This window comes from Taurulus bubalis (genome assembly GCF_910589615.1).
Source record: "Taurulus bubalis genome assembly, chromosome: 1".
Taxonomy (NCBI): Eukaryota; Metazoa; Chordata; class Actinopteri; order Perciformes; family Cottidae; genus Taurulus; species Taurulus bubalis.
In genome coordinates, this window is record NC_136589.1 from 344,485 (window position 1) to 360,352 (window position 15,868).

General features: G+C 45.3%; 1 protein-coding gene across 1 annotated transcript in view; it reads left to right on the top strand.

The window, feature by feature from the left end:
* Positions 1-2,796: 2,796 nt before the first annotated feature.
* Positions 2,797-15,868, top strand: part of LOC306741702 (titin-like) — a gene marked incomplete at its 5' end in the record, with an annotated part of 162,411 nt that continues 149,339 nt past the window's right edge. Inside the window, 21 exons of the mRNA XM_079224017.1 lie at positions 2,797-2,887; positions 3,034-3,237; positions 4,383-4,670; positions 5,429-5,514; positions 5,601-5,801; positions 5,967-6,191; positions 7,340-7,597; positions 8,403-8,516; positions 9,474-9,698; positions 10,353-10,412; positions 10,503-10,761; positions 10,947-11,016; positions 11,176-11,379; positions 11,777-11,919; positions 12,054-12,199; positions 12,470-12,697; positions 12,795-13,036; positions 13,113-13,345; positions 13,438-13,602; positions 13,693-13,861; positions 14,134-15,827. Coding sequence (XP_079080143.1) covers positions 2,797-2,887; positions 3,034-3,237; positions 4,383-4,670; positions 5,429-5,514; positions 5,601-5,801; positions 5,967-6,191; positions 7,340-7,597; positions 8,403-8,516; positions 9,474-9,698; positions 10,353-10,412; positions 10,503-10,761; positions 10,947-11,016; positions 11,176-11,379; positions 11,777-11,919; positions 12,054-12,199; positions 12,470-12,697; positions 12,795-13,036; positions 13,113-13,345; positions 13,438-13,602; positions 13,693-13,861; positions 14,134-15,827 — 5,305 coding nt within the window. The remainder of the gene's footprint in view (positions 2,888-3,033; positions 3,238-4,382; positions 4,671-5,428; positions 5,515-5,600; positions 5,802-5,966; positions 6,192-7,339; positions 7,598-8,402; positions 8,517-9,473; positions 9,699-10,352; positions 10,413-10,502; positions 10,762-10,946; positions 11,017-11,175; positions 11,380-11,776; positions 11,920-12,053; positions 12,200-12,469; positions 12,698-12,794; positions 13,037-13,112; positions 13,346-13,437; positions 13,603-13,692; positions 13,862-14,133; positions 15,828-15,868) is intronic.

The window sequence follows — 15,868 nt, forward strand, 5'->3', positions numbered from 1 at the left end:
GTCCAAAGGCAAAAAAAACAGTAATTATGTTAACTTACTCCTCGTTTGCATTAATAGCGCTCTCTCTCTCTCTCTCTCTCTCTCTCTCTCTCTCTCTCTCACGGTAATATCCTTAAAACATACACAGTTATTACAGTTGTCCTTTTAAGCACCAAGCTATTTTTAGACTTCTGCTCGAAAATGTCATCCCCAAACTAAAAAGGGTGCATCTCTGCAACCACTAGGGCTGTTTGAATAATGTTGGTGTTATAATAAACAATATGTGAAATCATAGCTCAATATGTGAACATTCTCTAACCCAAATCATAGCTCAATATGTGAACATTCTCTAACCCAAATCATAGCTCAATATGTGAACATTCTCTAACCCAAATCATAGCTCAATATGTGAACATTCTCTAACCCAAATCATAACTCAATAAGTGAACATTCTCTAACCCAAATCATAACTCAATATGTGAACATTTTCAAACCCAAATCATAACACAATATGTGAACATTCTCTAACCCAAATCATAACTCAATATGTGAACATTCTCTAACCCAAATCATAACTCAATATGTGAACATTCTCTAACCCAAATCATAACTCAATATGTGAACATTCTCTAACCCAAATCATAGCTCAATATGTGAACATTCTCTAACCCAAATCATAGCTCAATATGTGAACATTCTCTAACCCAAATCATAACACAATATGTGAACATTCTCTAACCCAAATCATAACTGAATATGTGAACATTCTCTAACCCAAATCATAACTCAATATGTGAACATTCTCCAACCCAAATCATAACATTCTCTAACCCAAATAATAGCTCAATATGTGAACATTCTCTAACCCAAATCATAACTCAATATGTGAACATTCTCTAACCCAAATCATAACACAATATGTGAACATTCTCTAACCCAAATCATAACACAATATGTGAACATTCTCTCTGCAAAGGTTGACTTTGATTAAGTGAAACAGAACAAAGTTAGAGAGGGTTTAGAACAGAGAACATTCAGGAGAGGTCTCAAATGAGCATTTCGGATCTGTGACATTTGAATTGTATCATGTACCAAACCATATATTTCACTTGTATATTACTTATGGTGATCAATACATTCAAATACAGCATTTTTTTATGAATTGTGATTTTTTGTAATGAATTATGATTGGATGATTTTTTGTAATGAATTATGATTTGATGATTTTTTTATTCATAAAACCTATATATTTCCCATTAAAATAAAACAAGCACACAAATTAACTGAATGAACAGATTAAATGTTTATCAAACTGTAAAAACACAGTAAAAAACAAAGTGTAACAACAATACTTTTTATACTTTTATGTTGAAGTTTTTTGTTAAATGGCTTACTGATTCTTGTAGCAAAGGCTTTGGTGTTTGATTAGATGTGCAACATTAATATATTTTCTTGTGATTTATATATATTTTTTGCAATAAATGAAAAAATGCCCATTAATGTGCCTGTGGTGTTTAAAAGGTGCCTCTTCCGCAGAGTGCTAATACCGTTACTGTTTCTAATTTGTGTTAAAAACTGACCATATTTTCAGTAGCTTTTGACATTCACTCTGCGCACATTGCGGCTTCCTTTTTAACTTCGCGAGCCGCCTTCAAAATAAACGCATCTCATCTTAAACAGGACACCGGATCAATGTAGCTTAAGGCAGGCAACAGAAACAACCACATTGATTGACAAACAGTTTCTAAAGCCAGAATACAAATTGGGTTACTTACATATCATACAATAGCCGACAGCATGCCGCCCAACAGCTCTTTTGTGCCGCCTTTGCCGTGCCTTTAAAATCGCTGGCTGTCTTACGGTGCTCCTCCAGCACTCAGGAGTCCGTCTTGTCATGGGACCAGGTGTTTTACCTCTAGTTTCTCCGCCAAAGTTCTTCTCTCAAACGGGTGTTGGAGGAGAGATTTTACGGAGTTAGCGGTTGGTCTCCTTTGAAGAGCAGCGCTCGCGCTCGCGCTCGCCACTGTGATGTTGTTATCATGGCGCCTCGAGAGACGAGCGCTGACGAGCAGAGAGACGGGAACGCAGCCTGGGGCCAAATGAGTCTTTTGAAGGGCGCTGATTGGATACATTGTCTATCATTCATTTATTTATTTAATCAGTGATTGGCTAAACTGCGTCTTAGACCCGTCTTCCTTGGGCAGAATGGATCTGGCCCCACCTCGTGCACTAGCAGCAGAGACGTAGCTAAAAAACACAAATATTGACAATTTGTATAATTTATTATAATTTTTATAATTAATAAAATTATAAATACTTTTTTTTTGGTGGCTGAAGGTTGGCCCTTTATTTATTGAAGATTGTATTCTTCTTCTGCTGTTTTTCACATAGCAGAGCGTCGTGTTCGCTCTGCTCTCAAGAACTGAAACATAGAGACCTTTGATCTCTCTCTCTCACCTTTGATTAATTTGATAACTCAGAGTCATGGTCTGGTTATAGATTCTATAACTTAATGATATTTCATAGTCTGGTTATAGATTCTATAACTCAGAGTCATGATCTGTTTATAGATTCTATAACTTAATAATATTTCATGGTCTGGTTATAGATTCTATAACTTCAGGTGTTCTTGGAGACAACAATGTCTTCTGTTTTTCAGAAGCTGGAGAAAGAAACAGGAACTAACTCTGATCAGATCCATCAGACTGAAGACTTGATGTCATGAATGTCTTCCCGCTGCTGCCTGACGAGTTATTAACTTCTTCTCTGTGTGTTTGTTTGTTTGTTTGTTTGTTTACCTGCAGGGTGCCGACCAACATGTCGACACAGGCGCCGACGTTCACGCAGCCGCTGCAGAGCGTCGTGGCACTAGAGGGTAGTGCTGCGACGTTCCAGGCTCAAGTTAGTGGTAAGGAAACTGAGCTGTTCAGAAGAGACGGCTCGTTGTGTTACAGTCATTGTTGCTCATGGGTCTCCAGCCACCTGGACCGGTCTGTACTGGACTCAAACCATCGGGTTCTCTGACACGAGCGGCGGTTCCTCTCTCCTCTGCAGGTTCTCCAGTTCCTGAGGTGAGCTGGTTCCGCGATGGCCAGGTTCTCTCCGCCGCCGCTTTGCCCGGCATTCAGATCTCGTTCAGCGATGGCCGCGCTGTCCTGAGCATCCCTGCGGTGACCGCCGCACACAGTGGGAGGTTTTCTGTCAGAGCCACCAACGGAGCTGGACAAGCCACGAGCACCGCCGAACTCCTTGTTACAGGTGAGACGCAGGTACAGGTACAGGTGAGACACAGGTACAGGAACAAGTACAGGTGAGACACAGGTACAGGTTAGACACAGGTACAGGAACAAGTACAGGTGAGACACAGGTACAGGTGAGACACAGGTACAGGAATAAGTACAGGTGAGGTACAGGTACAGGTTAGACACAGGTACAGGTTAGACACAGGTACAGGTAAAGGTTAGACACAGGTACAGGTTAGACACAGGTACAGGTAAAGGTTAGACACAGGTACAGGTTAGACACAGGTACAGGTAAAGGTTAGACACAGGTACAGGTACAGATGAGACACAGGTACAAGTACAGGTGAGACACAGGTACAGGTACAGGTGAGACACAGGTACAGGAACAAGTACAGGTGAAGTACAGGTAAAGGTTAGACACAGGTACAGGTACAGATGAGACACAGGTACAAGTACAGGTGAGACACAGGTACAGGTACAGGTGCAGGTGAGACACAGGTACAAGTACAGGTTAGACACAGGTACAGGTACAGGTGAGATGCGGATACAGGTACAGGTAAGACACAGGTACAGGTAAGACACAGGTACAGGTACAGGTAAGACACAGGTACAGGTACAGGTGAGACACAGGTTCAGGTGAAACACAGGTTCAGGTACAAGTACAGGTTAGACACAGGTTCAGGTGAGACACAGGTACAGGTACAGGTGAAACACAGGTTCAGGGACAAGTACAGGTTAGACACAGGTTCAGGTGAGACACAGGTACAGGTCTTCCTCAAGGCCACATATATATATATATATATATACATATACATATACATATATATGTATATATATTTATATATATACATATATGTAAAAAAAGGAAAGCCGCTTATAAAATACATTAACAAGACTCTGTTTTGTGTTGCATCCTGAAACCTGACAGGATGTTCAAAATGTTGAATAACATTTAAGTTATAAAAATTATGATGAGAAAGAATCAGATTGACTCATTTAGACTAATCATGTTATTCACATAGCACCTTGTTCCAGTCTGAAATATCTCCATTATGGGATGTTTGGGCTTCAGTATCAGTGAAGTGCTTTCACATGTGAGTACTGGTTGATCTCTGAGACCAGACCTGGTTTAAATGCAATCATCTGAATATTTGCTTCCAGCCGAGACGGCGCCTCCCAACTTCCTCCAGAGACTGCAGAGCTCCACGGTGAGACAGGGCAGCCAGGTGAAGCTGGACGTCCGAGTCTCCGGCATCCCGACGCCCGCCGTGAAGTTCTACAGAGAGGGAGCTGAGATCCAGAGCTCGGCCGACTTCGGGCTCCTCCAGGAGGGAGACCTGTACGGTCTGCTGATCGCCGAGGCCTTCCCAGAGGATTCTGGGACGTATTCTGTGACCGCCACCAACAGCAGCGGACGGGCCACCTCCACCTGCGAGCTGCTGGTTCAGGGTGAGGGCCTTTTAGAAGCTTTATTCGTCGTTGACCCATATGTGTAAATATATATATATATACATTTGTTGTTTTCATCCCTGAGCATGAAAACCTACAAACGGCTTGTCCAGCTTCGTTAAAAGTCATTTTTCAGGACCCTGAACTTAAAGTAAAAAAGGAATCCATGACATTTCAAATACGAAGACTGAGAAGTCTCTGATCACGTCTGGACCAATGGGATGAGACGTGACCGTCGTGCCGTTGGGAGATAATGTTGTGATGATGATGCACTTCCAGTTAAACTGAACCTAGACTAACTAGCTGGACCTAGACTAACTATCTGAACCTAAACTAACTATATTAACCTAGACTAACTAGCTGGACCTAAACTAACTATCTGAACCTAAACTAACTATATTAACCTAGACTAACTAGCTGGACCTAAACTAACTATCTGAACCTAGACTAACTATCTGAACCTAAACTAACTATCTGAACCTAGACTAACTATCTGAACCTAAACTAACTATCTGAACCTAGACTAACTATCTGAACCGAAACTAACTATCTGAACCTAGACTAACTATCTGAACCTAGACTAACTAGCTGGACCTAAACTAACTATCTGAACCTAGACTAACTAGCTGGACCTAAACTAACTATCTGAACCTAGACTAACTATCTGAACCTAGACTAACTAGCTGGACCTAAACTAACTATCTGAACCTAGACTAACTAGCTGAACCTAGACTAACTAGCTGAACTTGTGTGCTCAGGTGAAGAAGCCGTCCCTGCAAAGAAAACAAAGACTGTGATTTCAACCTCTCAGATCTCACAGAGCCGCCAGACCAGAGTGGAAAAGGTACAGCAGCCTCCACCGATATGAAGTCATGTTAATCTACCCAGGACCTTTGTCGGGTCTAACCTCCTCTCTCTTCCGGTCCTCAGAGGATGGAGGCCAGCTTCCAGGCCTCCGCCATGATGGAGGTGCAGACCCAGCTGCTGGCTCACAAGACTCCGCCCAGAGTTCCTCCCAAACCAATGTCCAAGTCCCCGACTCAGTCCTTGTCGGTGGCGAAAGTGACCGGAGGACGCCAACAGTCGCCGTCGCCTGTCCGGCACGTGAAGACGCCAACGCCTGTCAGGTGGGCGGAGCCTGATTGTTCTTACTGACACACATGTATTAGAGCAGCTTGGTCATAAGGAACTCAGTAGTCCAGTCCAGAAGAACCAGTGCATCGTAAGAGCTTTATCTGAGTGAGAGGTCGGGTTGTAGCACTGTAGGTTTGAGGTTCTGTGCAGGCCTGTAACAAGACCTCTCCCGCCTCAAGACTCTCCGTCTCCCCCATTAGGCCGGTCCAGTCCCCTGTCACTGCCCGCAGGCTGGCGGCCGCCGCCGGCGACGTCCTGCCGCCCTGGAAGCAGAGCGAGGCCGGCTACACCAGCATGACCAGCATGACCAGTATGACCAGTATGAGCAGCAGCACCGTCACCCAGCTGGGCCAGGAGCAGCGCTGGGAGCTCACCGGGGTCAAAGAGGTTAGGACGGGCTCCTGAGCGCCACCTGGTGCTCATTGAGTCCCATTGTTAGAAATATACAAGAACCTTTTGCTGTCAAATATAACGTCTGGATGGAGGTCTGCAGCTGCTCCTTTTGTTTTGTCCACATATGTGAGTCTGTGTTGATATGTTGAATATCTTTTTCCTTTGAGTCCCTGTGGCTCCGTTAGCTTAAGTTTTGTAGACGCCTTCACTGCTTTACGTCCAGAACCTGTTCACCATCATCTTATATCAGTTTATTTTGCAGTGTTTTGTGTTCTTTGTGAATGAAGGTGAGATTTTAAAACAGCTATGCTGTTCTTCTTGTCGATCTAAAGGTGGAAAAGTTAAAGGCTGTAGCGCTGACTCCTGTAGTCTACAGTTGTTTATTAAACGATGCATTCAACAAAAGAAAAGGCTGTGAAACGTTTACGTCTTCAGTCGAAGAAGAGCGAGAAAGACACAAACAAAGAAGATATTTGAGTCCATCGTCTGTCCGTAGAGATCTCAGGTTTCATGCTCTTCATACTGCTGTTACTGGGATCTGAACCAAGATGGCCGATTGGCCTTCTTGGTTCATTCTTCTTTGAGTTAGGTTCACTTCTCTTTCCTGCACTTTTACTGGTTGATCTCTTTATGGACCTGTGGTTGTGTATCTGTTTCCTCAGGCGGCCATTGTTCCAACAAATCATTATTCTGAAACCCAGTAGTCTGAAAAATGTCCCATTGTCCCAAAAATACTCTTTTCCTGCAACAAGTAGATGCATGTGGTAATTATCATGCAGAATGACAGCAAAGACATGCACCGCCCCACTCGGCCTCAGGGTGGCTGACCCAGATATTCCCTAAGCCTCATCGATTTCCCTCATCATGCCTAAACCCAACCAGGTCAGAAGATTCTAAATAGTATTTAGGCATGATTCTGAATGGCTGTTGGGACAATTGGAAATAAATTGGTCAGAAAAGACCAAAGTGTTGAACCACTTTGAATTAAAATACTCTTGAGGACAAATGGAATGAGTTAGTGTTCTTTTGAGGGAACTAACAGCTTAACCAGATGCATGCAGAGGCCCCCGTCCACCCGCCTGTCTCTGTCTCTGTCCTGCCATGGATGTCCTGTATCTATGTGCTGCTGGTTGTATTTCCAGGCTGAGGGGGGGGGCAGAGCCGGGGCAGTGGCCGCCGTGGTGGCCGCCGTGGACCTGGCTCGTGTCCGTCAGCCTGTGCATGTCGAGTCTGCTCGAGCTGAAGAGGAGGAGGCCGTAGAGGCAGAGTTAAGGCAGCAAGCCGCCGCTGCCGTGGCTGTCGATCAGCAGTATCGAGCTGGCCGGACATCCACCACAGTGCAGGCTGGGCAAATGCTTGCTACTGCTCAGGGGTTCACACCTAAACCAGCCCTGCCTCAGGTTGATACTATATTCTTCTTACTGTTTTACTACTGTTTATTGTTATTTGTTATTTTATTTATATTACTTTTTTACTATGTGTCTCTATTGTGTGCAAGGCTGCTGTATTCCCGTAATTTCCCCACTGAGGGACTAATAAAGGATTATCTTATCTTATCTTATCTTAGGTCAGAGAGGCCGCCAGAGCATAGACACCACACAGTTACCAAGAGATTTGACCAAATCATGAGATCCACTATTGTTCAGGCCTTTGGAGGTCCAAGGGGGTTAGGGGACACCCAGTAGTCCATGTAAAGACTATAAAGTTCCTCGGAGTCCATGTAAAGACTATAAAGACACCCAGGAGTCCATGTAAAGACTATAAAGTTCCCAGGAGTCCATCTAAAGACTATAAAGTTCCTAGGAGTTCATGTAAAGACTATAAAGACTCCTATGAGTCCATGGCAAGACAATAAAGACTCCTAGGAGTTTTGTAAAGACTAAAAAGACTCCATGTAAAGACTATAAAGACTCCTTGGAGACCATGTAAAGACTATAAAGACTCCTAAGAGTCCATGTAAAGACTATACAGACTCATCGGAGTCCATATAAAGACTACAAAGACACCCAGGAGTCCATATAAAGACTATAAAGACTCCCAGGAGTCCATATAAAGACTCCCAGGAGTCCACAGCTTTAAGATAATTTCTCAATGGACAAATCTCTCGATAACCATGGCACTTCTAATATAGAACAAAGTATTGTTCAAAACATGTACATTTATATCAATATATAATGCTCCTGTGAACTCTGTTGGTTACTCCAGATTCAGAGAGCAACAGAAATCTCCTCCCATGTGGACTCTGGTCTCGCCTCGTCTCCAGTTCCACATTTCACAGTTTCTAAAGTTTCTGTCCCAAAACATGAGCCTAGCTCTGAGGTAAGAGAGACCACATCAGGCAAGCAGTAGAAACTAACCTGCATGGAAAGAGAAACACAAAGAGAAACGACATTTAAAAATGTAATAATAGAAACAAATAACCCGTCAATCTTTACAGCATTGGTCTTCTATAGGAGAGCTAGTTTGTCTAAGTGTTACAGTTTAGTATAATGAATAGAAATTATTCAAATAATGAATTAAGTTTGGTAAATTCATTCATTTGGTAAAATACATCTTGAATTTGGCTGTTTGAGGTAAAGCCAGAGCTGCTAACTCCCTAGCTTAAGCTCGGATGCTTCACGGAGGATGATGAGTCCCTGGAATCCCACAAAATACTGTAGTTGGATAATGAGATGCTAACTCCTGGTTCCTACTGTACAGTTAGCTTATCAGCTGGATAGATAATGAGATGCTAACTCCTGGTTCCTACTGTACAGTTAGCTTATCAGCTGGATAGATAATGAGATGCTAACTCCTGGTTCCTACTGTACAGTTAGCTTATCAGCTGGACAGCGTTAGCGGCCTGTGTTGGACAAAGCGTCTCTATTACAGCTCTGTGTGCATCACTTCAACATGTGACCTGTGACACAGCTGTTAGTTAATACAAAGCTACAATTGGACCGTTGCTGTTTGGGGAGGAGTTTAGCTAACGGTCATTTGGTAAATACTGCTTGCCTGAAATGCAAACTTCTTGTGAAGTGTAGTGTAGAATTGATAACATAATATGTATTACATAACAAAAAGAACCCACTCCTCCAATGTTTTTCTTCACTACCCTAATTAATAAACACAATTATTAATACGGCTCTGATTACAACTCCCTTCATTTGACCCTTTTGTAACCTAAACTAACGGCCTTGAGGCTCCTCCCATGCTGTGGTTTAACACACAAATCACACCAAACCAACATATCTTATTGACGCCGGTGTGCCTGTTCCTCCTCTTTGGGTCGGGCAGGTGTCCATCGCCGCCTCGGCTGTCGCCGCTCTGCAGAAAGAGTTCTCTTCATCCTCTGCCGTAACTAGAAAGATCATCAAGCCCGTCAAGTCTCCCAGTCCGTCTCGTACAAAGACCAGAGAGCCTCCGGCCTTCAGAGACCAATATGAGAGTCATGTTGGCGCTGAGTCACAGACGGGGGTGGTGGTCTCGGGGGAGAGGCTGTATGAGGACTGGGGAGCCCAGGTTTGTAATCTAGGGTAGTGGGCTGGATCTGTACCGGACAAGAAAACCTGACGAGTAAATATAATAAATATACCTTAAGTAGTCCAAACCAGCAATAAAGAATCAATGTTTTTATTCCTCGTAGACTTTAGTCGATATCTCATCCACCGGCCACAATATGATGACAGCTGCTGTGTATGTTCAACAGATGATTATTCCTCATATGTTTAATAATCTCTGGACAAATTATCCACTTTTAACACAATAACTCTAAAATCTAAAGGGCATTTTTTATATTATAAAGTTCTTTCTTCTGAGAGCTTGAGTCCTTTCATTGTTACTGAGCCTTTTGATTAAAGCATCAACCCAAACTTCCAAAGGGGCGACTTCTCCACCTTTAGTCTCGTTTATAGTCAGGTTTTCTTGAGTTGTGTGAACATCCAGGATTTAATCTCTCTAATAAAAACATGCTCATCGATGCTATTGACAACCTCATTCTCAAATGAGTCCATCCAGGCTTCCCCTCATCCATCCACTTGTCTTTTCTTTGTCTGTTGGATGTGTAGTACAGGTTGGAGGTCTTGTCTAGTGTGTGTTTGCTTAGTTGTGTCCTTGTTGAGTATTGTAGAAGTCGATTTATTTTAGTGTGCTGACCAATCCATGACTATTCGACAGGTGATGGAGGCAGCAGCCGTACCTGCGGGTGGCGCTGTGATCCCAGCCACACTGGTGGCGGTAAGTGTCCTAGCTTTCCTCAAAACCACTCAATACATTCTTGCCCTTGTGAGAGAATAGCATTTTCTAAAAGTGTTGTTTTGCGTGCAGGGCTTGAAGAACACAAACGTGACGGAGGGCGAGTCGGTGACCCTGGAGTGCCAGATCAGCGGTCACCCCACGCCCGTCATCATGTGGTTCAGAGAGGACTACAAGATCGAGAGCTCCATCGACTTCCAGATAAGCTACGAGAACGGATTCGCCCGGCTGGTGATCCGCGAGGCGTTCGCCGAAGACAGCGGACGTTTCACCTGCACCGCCACCAACGAGGCGGGAACCGTCAGCACCTCCTGCTACCTGCTGGTCCAGGGTCAGTACAGTCGGACAGAAGACCAATCATTCATCAAACATTAATAATTTGCATTCCATATGACTGAAATGAGACGTATTCAATGCCCCTCTGAATGTGCAGGTATCTCTTGAGTCCATTGTGGTGTCTCTAGTGTTTTCAGTTCATCTTCTATAAACATACTACTGTCTGTCTTCTTGCTCCAGTGTCCGAGGACATCGAGAGCAGAGAGGAGATCGCTGTCGTCACAGAACATGTTGAAACTGCTGAGAAACTGTGAGTCGATCCTTTACAGTGAGCAAGATGAGATAACGTAGTCTGCCGGGTGAACATTAACTCAAGAAAGCATGTTTTCAGCTTCTTTATTTTCTAATTGTTGGGACTTAAAGACACGGTACAGCTTGGTCCTGATTCTAAAATAATTTGTATTTTCAGAGAAACCGAAGAAGCCAAAGAGGAGAGCGTGTCTCAGGTGAGCGTGGCCGATACCGCGGCCGCCGCTCCCTTCTTCATCAGGAAGCCCACCGTCCAGAAGCTGGTGGAGGGAGGAAGCGTTGAGTTTGAGTGCCAAGTCGGGGGAAGCCCCAGACCTCACATCATCTGGAAGAAGAGCGGCATCCCGCTCACTACCGGATACAGGTACGTAGCGCTCACGTTCATGGTCCCTAGAGAAAGATTCCGGTGATTTATTGTATATTTTATTTATTTATGATTCTGCACATTATCTTTCTACTGAATTGGGTTTGAATATTTAACTCAGTGCATTTAAAAAAATTAATTATGGTAAGACTGTGTGGAATAACCTTAAAGCTTCTTATAGGGAATGGAAAGGGAAACTACTATTTTTTACATGGGCTTGTTTTGCTGCTCGATCTGCTTTTCTCCTGAGTGACCTTTAGGACAACCCTTACATGTTTCACACTAAGAAAAGACAAATCATTTGAATGTTGACTGTAACGAACACTGCTGCCTCCAGGGGGCACTCACTATCATTGTATTGCCTTGAACAAGCTCTTTCTCCTCCATGGTCCATCAGATACAAAGTTGCCTACAAGAAGGAGACCGGAGAATGCAAGTTGGAGATCTCCATGACCTTTGCTGATGACGCCGGAGAATACTCGGTCTTTGTTAAGAACCAGCTGGGAGAAGTCTCGGCCTCCGCCGTCCTGCTGGACGAAGGTACGTAAACGTCTCCGTCGACTCTGCCATGTCACTGAAGTAAGAAGTCATGTTTGCATGGACTTCAGAACAGGAGTTGCAGATTACTTCTGGTTTGAGCTCATGTAACATGGACTGCTTTGTTTTGATCGCAGACGAATACGAAGTCTACATTAAGAAACAGGAAGCTACCTTTAAGACTGAAGTGACAGCCATGGTGCAGGAACCCAGAGTGGGAGACGTTCCTCCCATTGTCATTACAACAATGGAGCAGATGAGCACCACCATTATCTCTGGACAGGTACGAGCATCATGAGCCACAGTCAAAGACTTCCTACATGTAATCAGGGTTAAGTTGTTGGTTCAAACTGTGTCGTATTCACGTCATTGACCATGTCTTCACTTCACTTCAACACTTCTTGGGCTTGCTTGGCCACTCTATTTATCCACAATATTTAGATAATCTTAAATCACCGTTAAAACAATGTTAAAACAATAAATTACTGCCAAAGAACTCCTGAACATCTGAGCATGTCAAGATCATCTATATAACGTCTCATTTCATCTGCAGGAATTCCATCTTTCTGCCATTGAGCAGAGGATCATGCATGAGATTGAACTGTGCATTATGAAGATTAGCTACAGAGAGATAGTGACAGAGGACGGAGAGCTGATGGTGACTGCCGACCCCACTGAGGCCGTGCAACCCACCTTTGACACTCCCGTCAAGAACTACAGGATCATGGAGGGAATGGGAGTCACTTTCCACTGCAAGATGGCTGGAATGCCGCTCCCCAAGGTACTGCATTTTTAAACAAATTGGGCTTCAAGATAGGAATTGGAATTGCACATGTGCATCTGAAGTAGTCTAACAATAACATTCTGTCTTCTCCCAGATTGCTTGGTTCAAAGACGGACAGCGCATCAGGCCTGGCGACCGTTACCAGATGGAGGCTCTTCAGGACGGCCGAGCCAGCCTCCGCCTGCCCGTGGTGCTCCCAGAGGATGAGGGCGTGTACACCGCCTTCGCCGCCAACATGAAGGGAAACGCCGTCAGCTCTGGGAAGCTCTACGTGGAGCCGTCCGGAGTCGTGACACCTCAGAGATACACACCACAGCCAGCGATGCAGAGGATCAGGTGAGGATCGCATTTCAGTCTGGTGCTTAACGACTGCCTTTAGACCTCCGTGCTGACGACTCTGCTCCTTCCTCAGATCCACATCTCCTCGCTCTCTGAGCCGCTCACCTGGACGTTCTTCCAGTCGTTCTCCCGGACGTTCTCCGGCCCGCCGACTTGACGAGACGGACGAGGCTCAGCTGGAAAGACTCTACAAGCCTGTTTTTGTCCTGAAACCTTCCTCATGCAGATGCTCCGAGGGGCAAACTGCCAGATTCGACCTGAAGGTCGTTGGCAGGCCGATGCCCGACACATACTGGTTCCATAATGGTGAGTTAAAAATAGGTAACTCTTCAGGAAGGTGTGTTTGCATAAGATTTGTTGTTCTCACAATAACCGATATCCACACTTGGCCTCCTTAGGACAACAAGTGGTTAGCGACTACACCCACAAGATAGTGGTCAAAGAGGACGGTACCCAGTCCCTGATCATCGTCCCGGCCATGCCACAAGACTCTGGAGAGTGGACCGTCGTCGCTCAGAACAGAGCTGGACGTTCGTCCATCTCCGTCACTCTCACAGTTGATGGTACAACTGCAGCTCACCGTGGGCTTTCTGTGAACACTTGTGCTAATCTACATTGATTGACTTTAAGGTTTCGATTTATTTCTTTTTCAGCTAAAGAAACATTGACGCGCCCTCAGTTCATTGAGAAGCTGAAGAACATCAGTGTAAAGCAGGGCACTCTGGTTGAACTGGCTGTCAAAGCCATTGGAAACCCCCTGCCGGACATCGTCTGGCTGAAAAACAGTGACATTGTTACCCCACACAAGCACCCACAAATCAGGTATGTTTTCTATTAGTTGTATTATCAGTATGTTTTAATTGTCTCTCTGTTGCACAAACTGAGTTGGCAGTAAACCCACAGTTATTTAGTATTTTTATTTAGATGACAGCCAGTGTTTATAATCCATTGTCCAATCCCGGTCACTATGATGAAGTATGTAGTCAGCTGGGTCATTGAGAGATACGTCACAAGATCTCGAAGAATACAGAAGGATATTTCTATTACAAGTAAAAATCTAAATGTTAAAGATATTCTGAAATGACAAATTCCAGGGTTGAAGGAACGAAAGGAGAGGCAAAATTCCAGATTCCCTCAGCAGCCGGCTCAGACAGCGCCTGGTACACAGCGACAGCCATCAACAAGGCTGGCAGAGACACCACTCGCTGCAGAGTCAATGTTGAGGTGGACTATGTTGAACCTGAACCGGAGAGGAGGCTCATTATCCCCAAAGGAACCTACAAAGCCAAGGAGATCGCCCCTCCCGAGTTGGAGCCCCTCCATCTGCGATATGGTCAGGACCAGTGGGAGGAGGGCGACCTTTATGACAAAGAGAAGCAGCAGAAACCACAGTTCAAGAAGAAGCTGACCTCCATCAGGATGAAGCGTTTCGGTCCAGCTCACTTTGAGTGCAGACTGACCCCTATTGGTGACCCCAGCATGGTGGTGGAGTGGCTGCACGACGGAAAACCCCTGGAAGCCGCCAACAGGTTGCGCATGGTCAATGAATTCGGCTACTGCAGTCTCGACTATGAAGCCGCTTACGCCAGAGACAGCGGCGTCGTCACCTGCAGAGCCACGAACAAGTACGGAGCCGACCAAACCTCGGCCACCCTGGTCGTCAAGGACGAGAAGGGTCTGGTTGAGGAGTCGCAGCTTCCTGAAGGCAGGAAGGGAGCACACCGAATCGATGAGATTGAACGCATGGCTCATGAGGGAGGACCCTACGGAGTCACCACTGATGAAGATACTGATAAAATGAAACCTGAGATTGTCCTCCTTCCTGAACCAGCCAGAGTGCTGGAAGGCGACACAGCGCGATTCCGCTGCAGAGTGACCGGCTATCCGCTACCCAAGGTCAACTGGTATCTCAACGGACAACTGATCCGCAAGAGCAAGAGGTACAGGCTTCGTTACGACGGTATTTACTACTTGGAGATCACTGAAATCAAATCCTATGATTCAGGAGAGGTCAAACTAGTAGCCGAAAACAACCTGGGCTCAGCCGAGCACACCGTGAAGCTGGAGATTCAGCAGAAAGAGGATTTCAGAACTCATCTGCGCCGTGCCCCAGAGGGTAAGGCAGCTGAGCCCGCACCCGAACCTGGAAAAGTACAATTTGAGGTGGTGAAGTCTGAGAAACCTGCAGACGACTCTTTAAAAGAGGTGGTCAAGCTGAAGAAGGCTCACAGAGTCGTCCACGAGAAAGCCACGGAGGAGACGGAAGAGCTGAGGGGCAAGTTCAAGCGCAGGACGGAGGAAGGCTACTACGAGTCCATCACTGCCGTTGAGCTCAAGTCACGTAAGAAAGATGAGTCCTACGAGGATCTGCTGAAGAAAACGAAGGAGGAGCTGCTTCACCGCGCCATGGCGAAGGAGGAGGCTGAGAGGAAGAAGGAAGAGGAGCGGCGCAAGGTCACAGCTAAAGCTCTAAAACCAGAGAGGGTCAAGCTCTCAGCCAGCATGGAAGCTCCAAAGATTCTGGAGCGTATCACCAGCCAGACCGTCGCTGAGGGCGACGAAGTCAAGTTCAGAGTCAGAGTCGTCGGCAGACCCGAACCTGAGTGCCAGTGGTTTAAAAATGGTGTTCTGCTGGAGAAGTCCGATCGTATTTCCTGGTTCTGGCCTGAGGATCATGTGTGTGAACTGGTGATCAGAGACGTCAGAGCCGAGGACTCTGCGAGTGTCATGGTTAAGGCTACCAGCACTGCCGGAGAGACTTCAAGCCATGCTTTCTTGCTGGTGCAAGGTAACAACTCTGGACTTTCTACTACGTCCATGTAATTCTAC